Below are 22,616 nucleotides of genomic sequence, written 5' to 3'. Positions count from 1 at the left end.
AGAACTGATAGCTGGTATCGTGTGTCTTAAAGCACATGTGCTTATATAGTACAGAATTTGGTGTTATTTCTGTATGCGGGTGGCCTGGATGTGTGGTTCTGTATGGAAATGTGTCATACATGTGTTTGAGTCATGTTGAACCACTGTGGTGCTTTCATGTAAAAACAGCAGTGTTGATTTCAAACAAAAAAATCAGTATCAGAGCAGACGTGATGGCAGTGAACTGAAATAAGTTAGTAATTCCCATCCAGGCGTGCAGATACTTTAGGGGGTACTTCTGCAATAGCAAGTCAGTTGGAATGACTGTGGGGGGAAAAACAGATATTATGATTTAATTAAAAGATTCACTGTACCTAAATAGGTTTGGGAAGAAATATTAACAGTTAATGGACAAGGAATTGATATCTTATAGTCAGAGAGAATGTTTAAATGTTTAAAACTGATAAGTAATTGAAAAAAATGGCTAGCTAAAATTATAAATAAATAGAAAATATTTAGCTAAAAGTATGGCTAGGGGTTACGCTGTTAGCTAACAATGTAGATAAACACTTAGCTAGCTAGAAGTTGTGATCAATAAACTATGTTTAACTAAAAGTAAAACTGTTAAGCGAAACAATGGATAAATGGTTGAAAGTGGTCGCCAAACATCATGAAATTAAGTTGTGAGAAGGTAGCTAAAAGTAGTAGAAATGGATGACATGTGCCAGCTGAAAATGTTAGCTAAGCGTAATTGAATAAATGATAAACAGTTAACTGAAAGAAATTTAGGTCCAGTTTAAAATAAGTTCAAATGAACTTATCTGGACAAGAGGCACTGTCGATCAAGTTGATCTTATATGAAAGGACTAAACTGCTTTTGTTCTTTTGTTTTTCCCTTGTATTTTTTAAGTCATCCCGTTGGGTTGCTATCTTACAAAAAATAATTAACAACACAAATCTTTTACACATTTTTTTTTTTCAGAAGTACACAACAGTAACACTTTTTCTCTTACTACAGTGTGTTAGTCACAGTGCAAGAGGCAAATTAGGTGGGGTTGTTTTTTCAAGATAAGGCTAATTTACCTGATTAACCAAACCTATTTTTTTTTTTTAACATTAGTTGGTTTTAAATCTTTTCTGTTAATTCCCTTTAGTTAGCTTAGGCCTGAGTCAGCCTAGAGACCAGTCAGCAACCATCTGGCAACCACCTGTCTCTAGGGTAAAAATGTATATTCCCCAACTGATTGGCAAGTGGTTGCTGGAGGTTGTTGGCACATGCTGGGTGGCACCTGTTGTATGGAAGACACCGACTTGTCTGCAAACACTTGCCAACTACCCTCCAAGCAGTAGTGAAACTGCAAAAAAGTACAACATAAACTGGAAATGGAGACTGTTCGCCTTTAAAGTAGAAGTTGAGCCTTTGAAATGTGTTCGCTGGAGCAGTAAGGCACAACTTTTATTTTGTTTCCATTTTGATTTGCACTTTTTTTAACAGCTCAGCCAGTAGTTAGCAAGTGTTTGCAGACAAGTTGGTGTCTTTCTTCCAAACTACAGGCGTCTGCAGCAATCTGCTAGTAAGCAAAGCAGTCTAAAGGCTTTTGGTGCGGAACCCTCTTTGTGACCGATTTCAGTTGGCGATATCCTGCGACCACTTGCCAACCAATCTTATCCATTTCTGCCCATGATTAATTGTAAGCTGGTTTGCCAACCTGTACCCTCCAAGATCATAAATTAGTGCATTTTCCATTAGTATTTTTTCATTTCCATTACCTACTTTGTTACTTTTAACGTTTTCCACGTGGTAAAGTAGAACCTAAATGATTTTTACCTACGCCCATTGTGGTTTGACATAGCAGATGAATAATATCTGCCTACAGACTGTATTGCTACAGCCAGAAACAACACATGCATCTGTCTATTTTCTAACCGCTTACCCAATTAGTATTGCAGTGGGGCTGGAGCATACAGCTAACACTGGGCAAAAGGCAGCATGCATACTCGACAGGTCCATCACAGGCCAACAATACTAAATCTGTAATGGATTGAGTTGAATGATATTCCTCTCTAAGTAGATGTCTTTCAAGTTTCTAAATCAACTAACCTTTTTTTCTTTTTCTTTTTTTTTGAATGGAAGCAAAAGCACAAAGCTTTTGAAATTGCTTTTATGAATCTCTGGTTGTTTTTCTGTGCGTGCTGTTTGCTGTCACCCAGTTAGTCTGTCATTCAGTCAGTTTTATGAATGTGTGTGGGTGGGAGCTGGTGAACCAGTTTTGCCACCTGTGTGTGTGTGTGTGTGTGTGTGTGTGTGTGTCTGTGTCTGTGTGTGTGTGTGCATCGAGTCATCAGGACTGTCTGTAAGCTAATTATATAACAACACCTCTCTCATTCACTCCCACTCAGCCTCCCTCCCTCACTGCATCGCTCTCATTTTATGTTTGTCTTTATCTCTTCGTGTTTCTCCCACACACACGTACAGGAACACACACGTGTAGACACACAGAGCACAGCATCAGTAGTTCAAACACTGGTACATGCATGTGTGCTGTGACCGTGTGCATTGTGTCCCAGTGCAGCGGTGACTGTCATGCTAATGCTTGAGAATGTATTGTATTTTACCAACAACTTCCGGTGTGTTGTCTCCGGTTTCAGTTTTTGTCATCTGCTTTGTACTTTCTATAGAATAAACTGTATTATTTGTCAGCTTGGATGACTTGCATATGATCAAGGCTTCAGTCCAGTGTTGTCTCATCTAAATGGCGCAGATGACTCCATTTCCAATTTAGGCAAAAGAAAAAAGACATAATGTGGATAACATGGGGCTTCTAACTAGGCTGCAGCCATTTTGTACAAGTAAATAGTACATGGTATAACCCAACCAGTATGGGATTTTTAGGCTGATCATATATTATATACTAATCATATATTAAAAATGTTATCTAAAATTCCCTTTTATTTCCAAGAAATTAAAATTTTGCCAATAAAAAACAAAACAGAAAGGTATTTGCCATTTCTGTACTTGACATCATGTTTTGCATTTTCATTTGCACTGAGGTATTTTTCGAAACAAAAGAGGAACATCCCCATTTTAAAAAAATACCCATCTAAAAAGAAGGGAAAAGGCAAACATCCACTGGATGATTTCTGAATTATTATCAAATAATGAACCCAAATATTTTGTGGTATTAATCTACAGTTTGTGTGATGATTTGCAGAAACTTAACATCTGCACATCTCCCCATTGTTCTGTCTATCATGATAAGGCACTTCCTTTGAGCTTGATTGTTTTATTTTTATTTTTATTTTATCATGATGGTGGAGAAATAAAGTGACATGACATGCAAACAGCCTGGTGAGAATCAATGGGGAAGTTCTGATTGTTTACAACCAGTATAGCCACCAGATAAGGGACATTTTCACAAATAATCTGAGTTACTCCAGGAAGTTTTTTTTTGTTTTTAGCAGAAGCAAAAAGCCATGCAGATTTTGTCTTTCTCATCTCATGACAAGACAGCATTTTATTTATTACATGAACTTAAGACGATGGCACTACTCCCACTTTAAAAATTCTCATCTCTTAAGTTTTGAAACAGTACAACACCAAATTACATTTACATTAAGCTTTTGGGTTGTATCTGTATTTGTATGCGTTCAGTATTGACTTGTCCTGGTGCAACACCTCCTACTTGGGCACAGCAAGGACCATGCAAAGTTGTGACTTGCAACGCCCTCAAACAGTCTGCCAGAGTCAGAGTGATTCCTGCTCTGTAATAAATTGATGTGGCATTAATGCGCATTAAGGAAGGCATTGTCAATTTTAGAAGCTGAAACTATTATTTTAAAATGACGTTATTTCCTCGCTTAAAGAGTTTTTGTATTGTGTGGAAAACATTACTGTTTTTCAGTTTGTAGTCGTGAATTTTACTTTGAGCTTACATTATCTTGTATTCATACATTTCTTTGGTTTCCCGTGGAAGGAAGTGGTTGTCGTTTGACATCTTGCCACATACAAGCAAACTGGACTGCACTATAACAAAACAAGGATCTGATGAGATCAGATAGATTTGTTTCAAATGTTTCACTGTTAAATTTAGCTATTTGTGTAGTTATCTGATTATTCACTCCTTCTGCCTCCTTCAGAAGGGGTAAAGATTTTTCCTGGTGACGAGTGTTTTTGCATTCAGTATACACTGTCTGCTTGGTGGTTGATGTATTTTGAAGTTGTACATGGACATGACTTAAAGCCCCTACACATTTTTCTGATGCTATTTTAGATATAGTTGCTGGTCACAATATTTTGTTGTACACACTAATTCTCATAAGCCATTCTGTCTGTGGACACACTCATTTATCAGGCTTATATTGTTAAATACAGATTAATTTTCTGGCTTCAGCTGGGGATGTAATTAAGGTTCCTCTATGACTGCGGCTACAGAAAGAGGCAGCAGCAGTGAAGGTTGCACATATGTTGGTCTGGCTGTTGTTGTTTTTTTTTTTCCCCTGGTAACCTTAAAGCATGAGGTTGTGCAACTTTATAGCTGTGGAGGTATTTTCTGCCTCAAAAAGTATGAACTTCTTACACATTTTTGTCACTGTTCTCCGAGCTGTCGGTCTGTTAATCAAAGTTCACATTACTCACTTAATGAATGATGCTTTTATCACCTTATTGGAACTTCATCACCACTCTACTGTGTAGTCTAAGATAAACACCAATACTCTGCAGTGGTCTTTGTGCTAATATCTTCTTTTTTTCTTTCTTTCTGTGCAGTGACAGCTACATCGTACGTGTGAAAGCGGTGGTGATGACGCGGGACGACTCAAGCGGCGGCTGGCTGAATCAGGACGGGGGAGCTCTGAGCAGGGTAGGGGTGTGCCGTCTCCTGCCAACAGAGTTGGCACCTGTGTTGGGCTCCAGCAGCTCCCAGTTCTTCATCCGTGGTGAGCGACTGCGGGACAAACAGGTAAACTGCACACACATGTGAACGTCAGCAAAAGCTCGTCAGTGAAAGATCAGAGAAGGATCGGGATTGGAAATGGCTGTTGTGTGTCGTGTCAACAGGTGATCCTGGACTGTCCATTGAGGAAGGATCTAGTGTACACCATAGCGACGCCCACGTTTCACCATTGGAAGGTGGAAGACAGGAGGTGTGGCCTGTCCTTCCAGAGTCCAGCTGATGCCAGAGCTTTTGACAGGGGAGTTCGGAAAGCAATTGAGGACCTGGCTGAAGGTAAACTGTGTTGCAGTGTAACTATATCCAGATATTTTGACAAGACCGAGAGATCTGTCCTGGCACCATTTTAAGCTTCCAAAGCTAAAATATTACCAATGTGTAGATGTTAGCTGTGGTTTTTGGTGCTGATATTTTTATTGATATTTGGTTTCTATTTTTAAATGATTGGCAGTACATACATAGCTTTAAAACTTTACTGCTCTGACATATTTGCAGCCTCAGATTCTATTTCGAAGCTAGGAAATACCCCCAAGACTTCGATCTTTAAACATACATTATTATTCTCCATTACATTAACCGGGATTTAACAGTTTAACAGTATATGCTATGTGACCACATAGCATGTACTGTAGTGGATTAGTGGTTTTTAGAGCTTAGGAAAACATTGCACAGATTTATCTCCATAAGCATAAAATGGGGATTAACACGGCAACATCAAACTTAATCGATGTTTTACATTTAAGATTGAAAGGTGACCCACGGTCCAGCTCTCATAAGCCTACCTGTATATTCTCATGTTCAGCTACTCAAGCTCTAATTAAACATACCAAAACAAAGCTGAAAAGCTTTATTGTTAAGGCAAAAACTTAAAATTTTTGAAACCTACCCTCAGTGGGTTTGAAAAATTAAGCCAGTGTGGAGGTGCCTTCTTTTGGCCAGCAAGGGACCGGTCTGATGGTTGCAAAAAGACTTTCAGTTCAGAAACCAGCCTATGATTTCCTTGTGCCTTGAGATCAGTAAACACTCACCTGGTGAGTTTATGGGCTCATTCGCTAGTTTTAAATTTTAATGTATACAATGTGAAATTTATTTTATAGGTGATGGTACCCATCTGAGAAGGGTGAAGCAGGAATATGCTTAGTGGGCATGCAGTGTTTCAATGCCTCACCTTCTTGCGGTCTGGTTTCAAAAAGCTAAGATGACAATAGCAAACACTAATGGGTGATAAAACAGTCCATCTTTTATGTACAGTCTACAGTTGTGGTCAGACGTTTACATACGCCCATCATGGACATGAATGTCATGGTAATTTTGGGCTTTTAATGATTTCTTTAAACTGGTCTTTTTCCAGGGTGGAATGATTGTACAGCATAAATCTGTAATGACTTTAAAATACAAGAACTGGGTTTGAATTTAGTTTGAATTTTCTCTAATCCACACAGGATCAAAAGTATGACGAGTATATGTCAGCTCCCGACCACAACTGTATGTGTGCCCACCGTAGTCCACTAAAAGGCAGACTTGTTTCAATCCCAGGCTGAACTTTACAAGCAATCACAGCTTGCTACTATTTCTCCCAAGATTTGCACATTCTAGTTATGACTGAAGCATTGTTTGTGTCTTTCCAAGTGCTGGAGAGAGAGAGAAAGCGCGCATGAAGAAAAGAAAACCAAACTACTTAATGAATAAGATATTCACTGGTGTAGAGTTTGATGCATAACACAATTCACCGGTATAACCAGTTAGTCTTGGCAAGGACATGAATGAAGGTGAAGCATGTGGAGGAACATGTACCTTAAAATAGTTTGTTTTTTTGTCTTACATGCTGTAAAGTTTTGATAAGGGACAGGATGAGGAAGTCGGCATCTAGTTGAGTGCCATAAAGTTATCAAAGTTATCAAAAGATAGATTTTTAACTTACAGGAACCAAACAACTGCAGGATAATCATGATGTCAAATTATTTGGATTAGAGGGTAATACCGAGGGTACAATTTCAAAACCAAACTGTCAAATGTAGAAAGAGAGTGACGTGACAGATCTGCACCAACTTCACTGAAACTTACTGGGAGACTTTAAAAATTCATGAAATAATTGACTATGGTATTGATTAGAGATGTTTCTGTGAATTAAAGGTTATTCCTGTCTTCCTGTCTGCAGGCTCCACGACCTCCTCTACAGCACTCCAGAATGAGGGGGAGCTGGGTGACGATGACGTCTTTACTGTAAGCACGTTTCTTACATTCATTAATTATGCGAGTCAGTTTGACTTTTAGAGGTTTGTCTCTTAATTTTTGTGTCTCAGCAGTGTCTCCCTCCTCCTTCATGGTAACTGCTACAAACCTATCAAAATAAGTTATCAAAGGCAAGAAGAGTGCACTCGAGTTCCTTTTAGGCACCTCATTTCAATTTGTTTCTTCAGCGAAATCCACGTGGACCACTGTTCATCTTTGTAATAGATATGGGTGAAGCTGTTGATGATGACATTTAGAACAACCAAGTCCTACCTAACTAAACTTCCCCAAGGTCACAGTAATGAATTGAATGTGTGGTTGTAGCAGTAAAGATTTTGCAACATGCAGCTAGCTTACCTAGCATGGGCTCCGGGATCACATGGAGTCAGAACAAGACTGGCTGCATAATATCACCTCGACAGAGCCAGATCTTCACTCCACCATTCTCTCTGGTCATACTTTATAAAAGTCTGTGATGCCTGCATGCAACTCTCGGCTTTAGACTCCACTACAAAAAGGGAAGAAGGAAACACCTTGTGTCTCTATTCACGTTGCAGTTGAACCGCATAAGCTAGACTTAACATGGCCCAAATCCACCCATCATTTCCCTTCTATTGGAGGAAGATTGCATCCCTGGGAAGAACCTATGCAGGCACAGGCAGTAGACATGTAAACTTCCAATAGAAAGGCTGCAAACAGCCAGTTAATTCTTTACCAGTGGTGCTTCACTGCACTACTGGTAGAGAATCCTTCCAAATACCCCTCAATCCAGATCCAAATCAACTGCAAAAGCCCCAATGTCATGGCCGGGGAGGAAACGGACGAGGAAGGACAAACATGCAGGACTCCGGAGATGGGCATAACTCAAAGGCATTTATTAATGAAGGGAAAAAACAATACAAAAACCGTTCAGAAGGGAGACGAAGGGGAACCACAGGGAGCACAGGAACACACGGGCACACAACATCAACGACGCGACAACAGGCATAGAAAACGCAGGACTTAAATACACAGAAGGGCTGATGAGGGAAGAGGAAACAGGTGGGAACACAGGTGACACAGATAACTAAGACGAGACCAGAGGGAAGCAAAACTGAATACAACAGACAGGGGCTGGACGAATATCAAAATAAAACAGGAAGTATGACAAGGGAACAGAGACGCAAACCTGACACAGAATACAGAGAGACACGAGGGACTAGAAATAACTGAGGGCAACTCTAACAGATAACAAAACAACCTGAGAAAACGGAAACCATACCAAGAAAACATAAAACACTGGGCCACCGGCCCAGGACATGACAGTACCCCCCCCCCCTCAAAGGCCGGCCCCCGACGGCCAAAACAAGAAAACAAAACCAGACCAGGGCGGGAGGCGGGGGGACCAGGAAGGAGGGCCTGAAACAAAAAACAAAAACCAGGCAGGGAGCAACAAGGAAGAAGGCCCAGGGACAAAACCAAAACACTGGGGAAGCACAGGGGCAAGACCTAGAACACGAGGGCAAAAAGACAATAAGCAGAATAAACAGAACAAACAAAAGCAATGGCGCAAGGCTGGAGAGCTCCAAAGTCCAATACAAGGGTCAAAGTTCACGAACAGAGCAGGAGCCAAAACAAAACAAAAAACAGCAAACTGCAGGGGAAAAACAGGCCACAGTTCAGGGGAGTCAGTGGGAAATCCAAAAACAAAACACACACAGTTCAGGAGGCCGCAGAGGCCAAGGGGCCACAAAGCAAAATCCCAACGAGGGAGGCCGACCGCGCTCCCAGCGGCGGCGGCGACGAGGACGAGAAGGAATCACTGGAGGCCGACCGCGCTCCCAGCGGCGGCGGCGACGAGAAGGAATCACTGGAGGCCGACCGCGCTCCCAGCGGCGGCGGCGACGACGAGGGGGAGTCACTGGAGGCCGACCGCGCTCCCAGCGGCGGCGGCGACGAGGCGGAGGAGTCACTGGAGGCCGCCCGCGCTCCCAGCGGCGGCGGCGACGAGGAGGAGGAGGAGTCACTGGAGGCCGACCGCGCTCCCAGCGGCGGCGGCGACGGGGAGCAGGCACCGGAGGCTGACCGTGCTTCCAGCGGCGGCGGCGGAGACGCGGAGAAGACACTGGAGGCCGACCGCGCTCCCAGCGGCGGCGGAGAAGGGCGACCCCGGGCTCTGGTGGGGAACCCTCGGGTGACGTGGAGCGCTCGGACTGAGCAGAGACCCCCACCGGCTCGGACTGAGCGGGACCCCCTGGCTCGGAGCGCTCGGACTGAGCGGAGACCCCCATCGGCTCGGACTGAGCGGGACCCTCTGGCGCGGAGCGCTCGGACTGAGCGGGACCCCCTGGCTCGGACTGAGCGGAGACCCCCATCGGCTCGGACTGAGCGGAGACCCCCATCGGCTCGGACTGAGCGGAGACCCTCTGGCGCGGAGCGCTCGGACTGAGCGGAGACCCCCATCGGCTCGGACTGAGCGGGACCCTCTGGCGCGGAGCGCTCGGACTGAGCGGAGACCCCCATCGGCTCGGACTGAGCGGAGACCCCCATCGGCTCGGACTGAACGGGGCCTACATAGTGAGGCACCGGATGCGTAGGCTGGGACCGCGGAACAGGGCACACTGCTGCTTTATTGAGCAGCAGGGGCTGCTCGGGGAATAGCCGAGGTGCAGGGGACTGCGTGGAAGCAGGCCGGGAGACGACTGGCTGCGTGGAAGCAGGCCGGGAGACGACTGGCTGCGTGGAAGCAGGCCGGGAGACGACTGGCTGCGTGGAAGCAGGCCGGGAGACGACTGGCTGCGTGGAAGCAGGCCGGGAGACGACTGGCTGCGTGGAAGCAGGCCGGGAGACGACTGGCTGCGTGGAAGCAGGCCGGGAGACGACTGGCTGCGTGGAAGCAGGCCGGGAGACGACTGGCTGCGTGGAAGCAGGCCGGGAGACGACTGGCTGCGTGGAAGCAGGCCGGGAGACGACTGGCTGCGTGGAAGCAGGCCGGGAGACGACTGGCTGCGTGGAAGCAGGCCGGGAGACGACTGGCTGCGTGGAAGCAGGCCGGGAGACGACTGGCTGCGTGGAAGCAGGCCGGGAGACGACTGGCTGCGTGGAAGCAGGCCGGGAGCCAGAGAGAGCGGGCTGTGAGCTAGGGAGATCTGGCTGCGTGGAAACAAACCGCGAGCGAGAGAGATCTGGCTGCGTGGAAACAGACCGAGAGCTAGGGAGATCTGGCTGCGTGGAAACAGACCGAGAGCGAGAGAGATCTGGCTGCGTGGAAACAGACCGAGAGCTAGGGAGATCTGGCTGCGTGGAAACAGACCGAGAGCTAGGGAGATCTGGCTGCGTGGAAACAGACCGAGAGCTAGGGAGATCTGGCTGCGTGGAAACAGACCGAGAGCTAGGGAGATCTGGCTGCGTGGAAACAGACCGAGAGCTAGGGAGATCTGGCTGCGTGGAAACAGACCGAGAGCTAGGGAGATCTGGCTGCGTGGAAACAGACCGAGAGCTAGCTGACACTGGGGCCTGGGAGGGAGCTGACACTACTGGAGCTACAGAAGGAGCAGGAGCTGAGGGAACTGGGACCAAAACCGAAGGAACTAAGACAGGGGCTGAGGGAACTGACTGAGAGGGCACTGAAACAGCTGACACTGGGGACCGAGGAAGAGTTACTGGAGCTGACTGAAGGCGAGGGAGAGCGACTGGAGCTAGAGCTGACTGAGACCCTGCTGCTGCAGCTAACACAGAAAACCGATGCGAAGGCTTGGACCTGGTTGCCCCCACCCGCGGAACAGGAACGGGTGCAGAGGTCAGCCCGTCCGTGGCTGCCCCCACCCGCGGAACAGGTACGGGTGCAGAGGTCAGCCCGTCCGTGGCTGCCCCCACCCGCGGAACAGGTACGGGTGCAGAGGTCAGCCCGTCCGTGGCTGCCCCCACCCGCGGAACAGGTACGGGTGCAGAGGTCAGCCCGTCCGTGGCTGCCCCCACCCGCGGAACAGGTACGGGTGCAGGGGGAGCTGGAGCCAAGGGAGCGGGAGCAGGGTGAGCAGAGGGAGCTGGAGCTAACTGAGGGGTCTGAGACTGCGACTGAGGAGGAGCTGGAGCTACAGCTGACTGGGAACACTGCGACTGAGGAGGAGCTGGAGCTACAGCTGACTGGGAACACTGCGACTGAGGAGGAGCTGGAGCTACAGCTGACTGGGAACACTGCGACTGAGGAGGAGCTGGAGCTACAGCTGACTGGGAACACTGCGACTGAGGAGGAGCTGGAGCTACAGCTGACTGGGAACACTGCGACTGAGGAGGAGCTGGAGCTACAGCTGACTGGGAACACTGCGACTGAGGAGGAGCTGACACTGGAGGAACTGACACTGGAGGAACTGACAGAGTGCTAGGGTGAACAGACATTAGGGAAACCGACTGAAGGCTAGAGGGGCCTGAGTACGTCAAAACTGGCCGCGTGGAAGCAGGCCGGGAGACAGAAAGAGCAGACTGCGAGCTAGAGAGAGCAGGAGCTAAGGGCGTTAGAGCTAACTGCGAGCTAGGGGAGACTGACTGCGAGGAGACTGACTGCGAGGAGACTGACTGCGAGGAGACTGACTGCGAGGAGACTGACTGCGAGGAGACTGACTGCGAGCTAGGGAGAGGAGCTGACTGCGTGGAAGCAGCCTGAGGCACAGCTGACTGGGGAGACTGAGACTGAGCCACAGCTGACACCGGGCACTGAGAATGCGCTGACACTGGGGACTGAGAATGAGCTGACACTGGGGACTGCTGTAGGTGAAGGGTGGAGGTTAAGAAATCCTGCACTAACCCATGCAGAGAGCCAAATAACCAAGGGTAATCATCGACTAGCCCTTGCAGCTGGGCCGTGAGCTGTTGCTGTTCCTGCTCACATGGGTCAGCCAGAAGGTCCATAACCAGTGAATCCACCCAACAGATAATGGTCTGCTTTGCCACCTCAGGGAGGGGAAAGGCAGGGGGGGTGACGGGAATAATTGTCCGCAGGCATAGTAGCGTTGAAGCCAGTGTTACTCACGGAAACGGAGGATTGGGTGTGAAGTGGTGAAGCGGTCCGCGGCGTTATACCGCTCGGGTCTCGGGGTGCCTTCCGCCGTTGCTGCCGGGAACTCCCTCTCCTCCGCGGCTGCCGAGGAAGGGAGGGATCAGCGAAAGGGGAGGCAGGTGAGTGACGATGACGGGGACTGTTCAAAGACGTCGGGCCCCCCAGCGCTAGACGAGTGCCGTCGAAAAAATTGGAGCCGGAGGGGGTTTTGTAATGGTCGCGTCGTTCTGTCATGGCCGGGGAGGAAACGGACGAGGAAGGACAAACATGCAGGACTCCGGAGATGGGCATAACTCAAAGGCATTTATTAATGAAGGGAAAAAACAATACAAAAACCGTTCAGAAGGGAGACGAAGGGGAACCACAGGGAGCACAGGAACACACGGGCACACAACATCAACGACGCGACAACAGGCATAGAAAACGCAGGACTTAAATACACAGAAGGGCTGATGAGGGAAGAGGAAACAGGTGGGAACACAGGTGACACAGATAACTAAGACGAGACCAGAGGGAAGCAAAACTGAATACAACAGACAGGGGCTGGACGAATATCAAAATAAAACAGGAAGTATGACAAGGGAACAGAGACGCAAACCTGACACAGAATACAGAGAGACACGAGGGACTAGAAATAACTGAGGGCAACTCTAACAGATAACAAAACAACCTGAGAAAACGGAAACCATACCAAGAAAACATAAAACACTGGGCCACCGGCCCAGGACATGACACCCAACCTCTGGTAAAATGCTCATGCAAATCCATTTGTAACTGTTTGAGGGATCCTGCAAAAACAAACACAAACAAACCAATGCCCTTACAGTGATAAAAATCATGCAAAAAAAGGACCCAAATTAAACATCTGGCAATAGACTCAGCCATTCACTGTTATCCGATGTAGTCGCCCCATCAGTACTGCAACAGATCAGTGAGTGTTAGGTCTTTTCAGATATCAAACAGCTGCAGACGTTTTTAATGCAGTTCGTGGGAACTTCACTGCTCTGAAAATTAATCTGTCACGATCATCGTGAGGTAAAAACAGAAGCAGTGTGTGTGGCATTACACAAAGGCAAAAGCTGAGCCATGTTTTTGCCAGCACAGCAGCATTTGTCACAATGTCATATGAAAAGGCAGGCACTCCTAGATTACTTACACTGTGCTTCTTGTGAGCAGTGCAACAAAACAAGAAAAACGCTGCTGTGATAACTTTCTAGTGTTGTAAAATGCTATTATGAGCATTATAAGCTGTTCCACGGTGTTTTGGCATCCATTAAGGGTTAAAACACAATCAAACTGGACTCCCTGGATCAGATTTCATGTACTGTCCAGTACTTTAAACAGCACGCCTTTTCCAGAAAAGCCACAAGCGTTTCAATACAGTCCTGCTTTTGGTCTGGCTTCTTGGGTATAGACCCAAATGTGTGTTTTCTTGACTGCCTCAGTCCTGTTTAATTAGTCCTACTCTGCATCCAAAGACCCTCAAAATTCATAATTAGAGAAGGAGGCACACTGACCAACTTTATTTCATCCATCATGCAAAAATTATGTCTGCTCAGGACTTCACTGAGTATTGCCTGCCTGTCATGTATACCTACCATAGTCCATAAAATGTAGATCTGTGTCATTTGTGCCAGGGCCTCTTTACCTTTAGTTAGAATGGAAGTCTACCCCCCCGCCGCCACACGCACACATACCTCCTGTAATCTGACACCAGGACCAGCAGGCAGGGTCACAAGGTCACTTCCTATATCCCAAAAACTCTGACTCTTCTGGTGACCCCACCAACACCACCACCCACTCCATCTCCCTCTCCCATTTGAAAAAGAGGGACTCCACCAAACTAGCAGCTAGCAGCTGTTTCCCAGCTTAGTGCAGGGCCAGTGATTTACGAGAGGAAGTGCCTCGTGGTTCATCTTTGACTCAAGCTGTCTGTAAGGGCCAAGACTAATAGGTGCTCTGCTGGGAGCACACCGCCACCACTGAGATGCATACAAACACATGAGGAGGAGTGAAGGGGGGCTACAGCACTGTCAGAGGGTGGAGCAATCCCTGAAATGGAGCATCAGGTTTTCAGTAACATAAAGGCAACTAATTCAGGGCAATTCACGTGTATTGTTGCATGAAATTCAAAATTTTTTTTTCCTTCAAAAATGAAGACCCCGAAGGCTCACATCCATTTCACTTAAAACCTAAATGACTTATAAAACAAAACAGTGTGATAGCCTCGATTTTTCCATTTCCCTCGCGGCGTAAAATAAACTATTTCTTAGCACAAGGCTTACCCTGTTTGGTACATGAGTCGTGCTAGCACCAACAAAGGCTGCCTGAGGAAATCTTATGCATTGCCTCATGTCTGCCTTTAAAATTGAAAATGCCACAAGATTACAGCAAACTACACATAACATGCATCTGAATAAGGGGAAGTACAAGCACACAATTCTGTATTTGTAACCTAAAAAACTGTAGGCTATATTTTTTTGAAATCCACTGAGTTTTTTTTAGTCTGTTTCTACTGTCTATGCACACCAAGGTGCCAGTTCAGTAGGCACATCTCACTAATGTAATCCATTCAAATTGTCCTGAAATAAATGTGATGAATGTTATACAGTTGAATCAACACCTAAGGCTGAGATCAGGTTCAATCTGGTCTTAAAGATCCAGATACTTTTAGGTGGGTTTAATTCTGAATTTTATGTTTGTGGCAGGTATAGAAAAAAGGTAAAGGGCATATTCTCCCACAGACTCAAAGGCAGCTCAGTCCGACTCTAGCTAGATTGATTAATGAAAACGGGGATAGACAATTACTACTTTAATTTGGATGTTCCCTGTCCATTAACTAGGGTCTTGTCTCAATATGTCTGTATTCTTCTACCTGATGATCATGGTCTCTCCTCTAGAGAGTGTTGCATAGCATACTGGAATATAAAATCCCATTTTTTTCTAGAACTTGACTAAATCTTGACTAATCTAAAACATCAAGATTGCAATCACAGCAGCCCTTTTCTAATGAGACTTCACGAAGCACCATCATGCTATGACAGCAAAATTACATGAAGGGTTTAGTACTACTTGTGTTCTTCTTCTGCGGTAATGACCTTTCCTAAAGTTAGCGGCGACGGTGGCAGAGTTAGTGAGGCAGGCAGTCGTGGACAGGGGGAAATGCTGGAGCAGATTTACAGCCTTTGGAGGGATGGGGGAGGATGGTTGGAAGGGCTTGAGGGATAGGATGGACATACTTCCCTAAATTATTCCTTGTTCGCCAAACCTAAACTTAACCTAACCCTTCCTCTGTCCCTCCCTTCAGCATGTCTCCCCTCTCTGTCTCTTATTTTGGCTCATTCACAACAGGGGGAGTGAAAGCTATAGAAGCAATTCTGGGCTCATCCCAGGAGAGCGAGACAGGCCTGTTGAAGGATGAATCCTCCCGAGCTTTGAGTCGGGGCATGTTTTGTGTCAGAAAATAACTTGAAATGCCCTCTGTCCAGCCTTGGACCAGAATATATAGAGGGAGGATGTCCAGAAATACAAACTCTCCCCCTCAACTCCTCCTTTGTCTCTCTGTGCTCTTGTGCAGTCTGAGCTTGCAGCTGAAAGTCTGGTCTGTGTTTTGAATTAGATGCAGCCATGGAGGCCAGAGTCAGACTGGTTTTCAACCATATCAACTCCTCCCCCCAGTAATGGCTTCGCCAGGGGGGCGGGGCCCAAAGCAGAGGCAGCATGTTATGTTATTTTTGGCAGGCCGCTCCGAGGGCTTTGTAAGAAAGCTAGGGGAAATTCTCAGCATGGCGGTATCCATGTGGGGAGTAGGATATAATGGGGATAGCTTCAGCAGACAGACAGACACACACACACACACACACACACACACACATAAATATCAGATCTGGGTCATATAGCTCTGCTGAATAGTTTGTAGCACTGGATTTAGGTTTGTTGGAGTGTCAGATTTAAAATTTTGTCAATTCATCAAGTTTGAGAATAGTTCATTAGAAATTCTGGGGATGATGCAAAAAAAGGTGGAATTAATTTGCAAATCATTAACACCCCCACACACACACACACACACACACACACACACACACACACACACACACATTTCATTTAAAATAGTACAAAGACAAGCTGTCAGATGTTGAAACAGAAATTTTAAAATATGTGCACACTTTGAATTTGATGCCATCAACACATTTCTAAAAGAATGGAATGAGACATCTTTCCCAGACCAGTTGCGTAATATTCTCCCGTCCTTGAGCACTAGAGGATATGAGCTGTTCAACAATTTGCAGCTTCATTTGTTGGAATTTTCATTTTATAATGCCCCACCATCACAGATCCTGGCTTTTGAGATGATTACTTTTTGCACAGGAGAGTTTTAACCTGCATTTGTAGGTGCAACAGCTGTGTTCACTGAAGTGTTTGAGTCTGTTAAGTCCTGATTTTAGTGCAGTGCTACTCCGAGGGCCCAAAGATCGCAGCCATTTATTTCAGATTTTGGTCTTGGTCCTTTCATGCAGACATTTCTCTGATATTCTGCACTGTAGAGGATGAAATCCATAATTTCTTTTATTCAAGGAGTAATGAACCGCTCCTTATCTTTACTTATGGAAATTCAGGTCATCCACCTTGTTTGTGTTTTTTTTTTTTTTTTGGTTTGTTTTTAAGCATTACACAGGTTCTCATCTATTTAATGGCACAATTGGCTGTATTATCTGTTTAGCAAAGGGTAGAATATTAATAGCTGGAGTGGTAAGCATACAGTTATACATGTCAGAAATGTTATTGTTAGCATATTGACTTCTTAGTGTAAGCATTTAGCCCAAAGTCACCAGCATGATCATAGTCTATACACATAATGCAGCCTCCATAGGAAACAGTCTGGGGATGGAAATCTCATAGCTGTTGCAGATGGCTAAAATAAAACAGGACAAAAATCAGACATGGCAAAATTTTTCTTTGGACAAGCTGTTGACTTCTTTCAATCCTCAAAGCAAGATAAAATGCAGAGAATAAATTTTAAGCTCAACTTCTCGCACAAAAAAACACCTGCACCCTTCACCCCAGGCTAAACACATCCACAATGCCTCCTCCGTATAGAGTCATATTACTATGATGACATGATTAGACAAAAGGAGTCCCTGCTTATCAGCTGGTGGCTAACAGAGGCTGACCCCCATTGTGTTGCCTGTCTGAAATCAGCAGTGGTCCGACTGTCTTGTGTCTGGCCAGTGTTTAAGTTGGAGTGGAGCCCTGACAGACTTTAGCGGAAAGGAGACAGGATGATATTCACATGCACACACGCATGCATGTGGATGTGCAAAAGGGAGAAAGTGCAACTGAAGAAAGGAGGACAGGTTGATTGAGGGGAAGGAGAAGATATGTAGAGGCTAAAAAGGTGATCTTCTAGATTTGGTGTGTGCAGAGCCCTCCTATCGAGTTTTTGCACACTTATCTCAATCGTGAAAAATCATTTTAAAGGATGCTTGTGTTTCTCTTTTTACAACCGAGATTTCAGGATTAGAAGATTTAGTACTTTATATTATATATTTTATATTATCTTATAATCTTTATAAATCATTTCATTGGTCATACTTCATGAATGCTTAGTTTAGTTTCAGCCATTTTAAACAAATGCTGATTTAACTGCTTCACTTAGCTGACTGTTGCTGATGCTTTGTGGCAGATGTTGTTAGTAAAAGCCTAACCCGCGCACAGCAATCCAAAAGCAGATTGGAAAACAGAGCTCACGCTTCCTGTTTTTCCAATCAGTCCTGCACGGAGGCTTCCTGTTTTTGTTTGTCCAATCAGGGTGTCCTCTCTCACTATTTGTTTGATGTATCCAATCAGAAAACAGCTTTTCAGCCTGCATCCTGTGTTTGTTTGTCACCTCAGAATACCACAGACAGCTCATCCAACTCCTCCCAGAAACTGGAGACCTCTCTGCAGCCGCTCGAGTCCTCACCCCTTCCGCAGAGACACAAGTGCCCGCTGGGATTTCGCCATGATCCCTATCGGCTCTCAGACCACTACTACTTGGACCAGGTGAGAAAATGTGGTTGAGCTGTATCCATACATATTTTTTATGAGTTAATTCCTCCCAACGTAGTTTTAAGTATCATACTGTCTTCCTGTTTAGCCATTGTCTCGGATTCCCCGCCATGTCACCTTCGAGGACGAGGAAATTGTCCGTATCAACCCTCGGGAGCGCAGCTGGGAACGACCCACTGAGCGTCATCATGGACGCCAGTCAGAGCGCTCTTGGTTCACTGGCTACGAGGACTACCGCCACGCGACTGTGCGTGACAAATTCATCCACATGGACGACCCTGAGCCCTATGTCCACTTCGACAAAACAGAGGCACAGAAGCACGACTACACCTACCCACTGGCCCCGGCTCTCTCGCCCTCAGACTCTGATCCAGCTCTTGGACCCTTAACCAATAAGGGCCACAGCGCTTCATGTCGCCAGCCATTCTCGTCTGTGGTGTCCAGTCAGCCTCGCTCCTTTCTCCCAAGCTCGTCTTCATCCACTAATGGTGGGAAGGGGCGGAAGGATGACAGAATGGAGCGTGCTCAGTGTGAGCATTGCGGTGAGGCCTTCTACCTCTCCAACAACCGGAGAGGCAGGTGCCAGGATGCTCCAGACCCAGTGCGTACATGCATCCGGCGGGTCAGCTGCATGTGGCTGGCAGACACCATGCTCTACCACTGCATGTCTGACCCAGAGGGGGACTACTCAGACCCCTGCTCCTGTGACGGGGGCGAGGGTAGCGGGGGAGGCCGTCTGGGCACGCGCTGGTTAGCTCTGTTCGGCTTGTCTTTGGTAGCACCCTGCCTCTGCCTCTACCCACCTCTCCACGCTTGCCACCGGGTGGGGCTTGCATGCGGCTGCTGCGGAGGCCGACACAAGGCCCTGAGCTGAGCAGCCGTGCTTGAACGTGACTCAAACCTAAACCCAATGCAAGAACTGGGAAATGGAAGGATGGCGAAACAAACGGAAGGGACAAGTGGTCATGGCTTCTTACACTCTTGCCTTGGTTTCTCTGGGTTTCTTTACAAATTCCAGACACTGAAATAAGCCAAAAAAGAAAAAAAACTCTTGGTGCATTTTCTGAACGGCCTGGGAAGATAAGCTCCCCCTTACGGCAGACAGTTCTCTGAGCTCTCCACGTGGCCATTTGCTCTGTTTCTAGTGAGAGAGCACTCTCTTTCAGGGGGCTTTTTTTTTATAGCTGACCTTTATGTCATGTATCACATATGCAGGTACTTTATAATGTTATATTTGTACACTGACTTGCTGTCAGAGAACTTGAATTGTTTATTTGTCCTGTTTTTTTTCTCCCCCCTCCTTTTATGTACACGTGGCCATTTTGTTTATACTCTATTCCAATATCAGGCCCGCTCAGCTCAACTCCAGCAACAAGAGACATCAAACACTACATCTCTTTGTGCGCACGTGTGTGTGTGTGTGTGCATGCGCGTGCGTGTGTGTGTGTGTGTGGATGGTATATGTGCATGCCTGTGCACCAAGGCCTTTTGTTGTCTGTGCTGCAGCTTATAGTAAAGCTCATGTGTATAGTCTACATAGCTCTCCACCATCAACATCTTCTTTGTTCACTGAAACAAACGTGGTACTCATCTTAATCTTCGTCTAATATCCCAAAGATTCATGCTTTCATCCTATTTATTTTTCTCTCTTGAATTGATCCACCATCAAAAGGGTGCTGGGCTGTGATTCATTCATTGAATGAGACGGTGCCTCAAATCACACTAGCATCCGCCCCTGCTCCTTTCACATTATTTCAAACAGTGCCTAAAATCGCCTAAACCTGGAATCCACCGAGTCTTATTCCATTTTACTTACAGTGCACTTGGAGTGGTGTGATTTTTATTTTTATTTTCTTGCTCTTTGCAGAACCTTAACCAGCGGTCCGTATTACATCAAGGACTGAAAAATCAATCCGATACCATTCAAATTGGTGCCCGTATGCCTTAAAATGTGGGGTCTCACTGGTCTCTTTTAAGATGTCTGCTGTAACGAAAAGCATGAGCTTAGTTATGGCTCAATCAAGCAATCAAGCCTCACCGCGTACTCTTTGAAACTCCATTTAAACTATTTTTGTAATAAAAAAAAAGAAACTCTTTAAAAAGAGCGCGTAAACTACAGACTCTAGTTTCCCTGCGAAGTACAATCACCTGTCCCCTGCCTGGCACTTATGTGCAACAGCAAAGGCCAAACTAGTACAGGTCTATTTAAAACCTCCAAAATCACTCCAAAAAAAACCAACAAAAAAAACAAAAAACAAAGAATGAATGAATCCATGCTGAACTATTAAAAACATGGGAATTATGGGTATTTTTTTATCATGTATGTCAGTTCAGCGATGCAAAAAGTCACATTTATAAAATGCAAGAAGCTGTTCAAAGAGAAGTTTGACATTTTTGGAAGTACTCTCAGATAAGACGTGCAATACCGCTAAATCTGTGTGATAAATATGAATCTAACCTAGAGGTGGGAGGTGGTTAGCGTAGCTTTGCGTAAACACTGGAAGCAGCAGAAACGTCCTGTTGGGCTCTTTTAGAAGGCAGCAGAATCCATCCATCAGGGGTCTAAGTTGAACGCATACAAAAACTTAAATGTAAAATCTGGAAGTTTTACAGAAAGTTGTGTGTTAGACTCTTTTTTTTTTTTTGTTTTTTTCTTCGAGGGTCCACTGGCTATGAAACGTTCGTTTAAATGGTTGTGCTTTAACTAGCAGTGCTTTCCAAAATGTCAAACTATTCCCTTAAGGGCAAAATGTGTTGTTGTAATCCAGAGATTAACTTGCTGAAACCACATGTGATAAATGCGTGTGCAGTTCTTCTCAGTCCTGCAGCATTTCTTCCCCTCAGTGCCAGATCTGGTGTATCATAGTAAGCACACAGCGAGTGAAGTCAGATGCTTGAATACAGCATGACTAAAATGTTAAAAAAAAAAAAAAAAACAACTTTATAGTCGGTTCAGTTGTCGTGGGTGCACGCGTCTTGTGTTTGTGATGCTGCAGCTGGCCAATCACACCTTCACAATGAGAGCACAACACTAAACATACAGCCCCTCTGGTGCTTTATGATTTATCTAAGCCTGGGTGATGGCAGCGTTGAGGATCTGACCGCAAACACAATTGAGATTTTTAAAAATAAAAAGACGCAGGACATCAGGAGGATCCCATCGGAAAAGATCGGGAGTCTGGAAAACATGTAAAATTCTGGAAACAAACATCCATCCCTGATTGTTTTGCCAAGGAAATGTCACTTACTGTAGTTGAACTACAGAATGCCTGAGGATGTCCTTTTTCCTTCCCCACTTGCATCTTTGTCATACATCCTGTCCTGTGTACCAGTTTGTATGTTGTTGGTGTATGTGTATGTGTGTTTGGGTGTGTTTAATTCCACATCTGCTCTCTACCCTCTTTTGCGCCGTGATCCAAAGCTACTGGGATCTGCTGAATATGCTAAAACATATGGACACCTTCTGAGTAGATTCAGATCCTTTTGATGAGCGATCAGGGACAGGGGCCAATCAGATTGGAAAGAGTGTGCGTATGTGCGTCAGTGTGTAATCTTTTACCTCCATTTTGTTTGGTGTTTGAGTGTGTTCTCACATGCGGAGCCATTTACAAGTGCCTGAACGCATCCTCATTATCTCCTTGTGTATTTAAACTGAAAAATTTAAGAAACAACTCCCTGTATTGGATTAGACCCATTTTTTATGCTTAGTATTTTTACCTCTGTAAAAAAGAGCAAAAATTATATTATATATATCAAGTGTATGTTGTACATTTTTATTTCTATTTTTTTTAAATAACTGTTTCTAACATGTACAATGGATGTAGTTCATGCTTTTCAAGAAGGAACAGGAAGTACTTTGTAGATATTGAAGGGTGGCCAAGTTTGTGAGAAAACTAAAGTGAAATGTGTGTCTTACCTTCCGCCTCCAATAAAATGAGAGAAAACGATGAAACAGGTCTGCAGCTTAATTTTTGTCTTTCCTTGACGATCCCATATTTACAGTAAAACAAAAAGAAATGGCCATTACATGTTTGTCTGTTTCAGTAACCGCAGTTATTCAATGTAGGAAATTAAATTTCACCTTGTTATCTCAACAAACTGTAAAATGATAACAGCAAGTAAATGCACTCACTAAAAAGAAACATAACAGGAATCATAATAAAATGTAACTAAAAATAATAAACTGTAAAAGAAGAACAGTCAAAAGAATACACAGTACCATGAAAAAGTCTTGTGTGCCCCCCCCCCCCCCCCCCCCCCTTCTTTATATTGTGCTTGGAAAATGGGAATTTGTTGAAACATGTAAACATACATAGAACTACAGCAAATGGGGCAAATATAGAGTTTGTACAGCTCTTACAAGCCTGAAAGTC

At 45.2% G+C, this 22,616-nt stretch overlaps 1 protein-coding gene across 1 annotated transcript in view; it reads left to right on the top strand.

The window, feature by feature from the left end:
• The window catches only part of LOC115793506 (sprouty-related, EVH1 domain-containing protein 2), a 32,708-nt gene extending 10,523 nt beyond the window's left edge, over positions 1 to 22,185 (top strand). Inside the window, exons 2-6 of the mRNA XM_030748534.1 lie at positions 4,745 to 4,937; positions 5,036 to 5,204; positions 7,087 to 7,151; positions 18,088 to 18,237; positions 18,332 to 22,185. Of these exons, the coding sequence (XP_030604394.1) occupies positions 4,745 to 4,937; positions 5,036 to 5,204; positions 7,087 to 7,151; positions 18,088 to 18,237; positions 18,332 to 19,117 (1,363 nt within the window). The 3' untranslated portion in view covers positions 19,118 to 22,185. The remainder of the gene's footprint in view (positions 1 to 4,744; positions 4,938 to 5,035; positions 5,205 to 7,086; positions 7,152 to 18,087; positions 18,238 to 18,331) is intronic.
• The last annotated feature ends 431 nt before the right edge of the window (positions 22,186 to 22,616 follow it).

The sequence above is a fragment of the Archocentrus centrarchus genome, chromosome 15, assembly GCF_007364275.1.
Source record: "Archocentrus centrarchus isolate MPI-CPG fArcCen1 chromosome 15, fArcCen1, whole genome shotgun sequence".
Classification (NCBI taxonomy): domain Eukaryota; kingdom Metazoa; phylum Chordata; class Actinopteri; order Cichliformes; family Cichlidae; genus Archocentrus; species Archocentrus centrarchus.
Note: the sequence above shows the minus strand (reverse complement) of the source record. Positions and strands in the feature narration are given on the sequence as shown.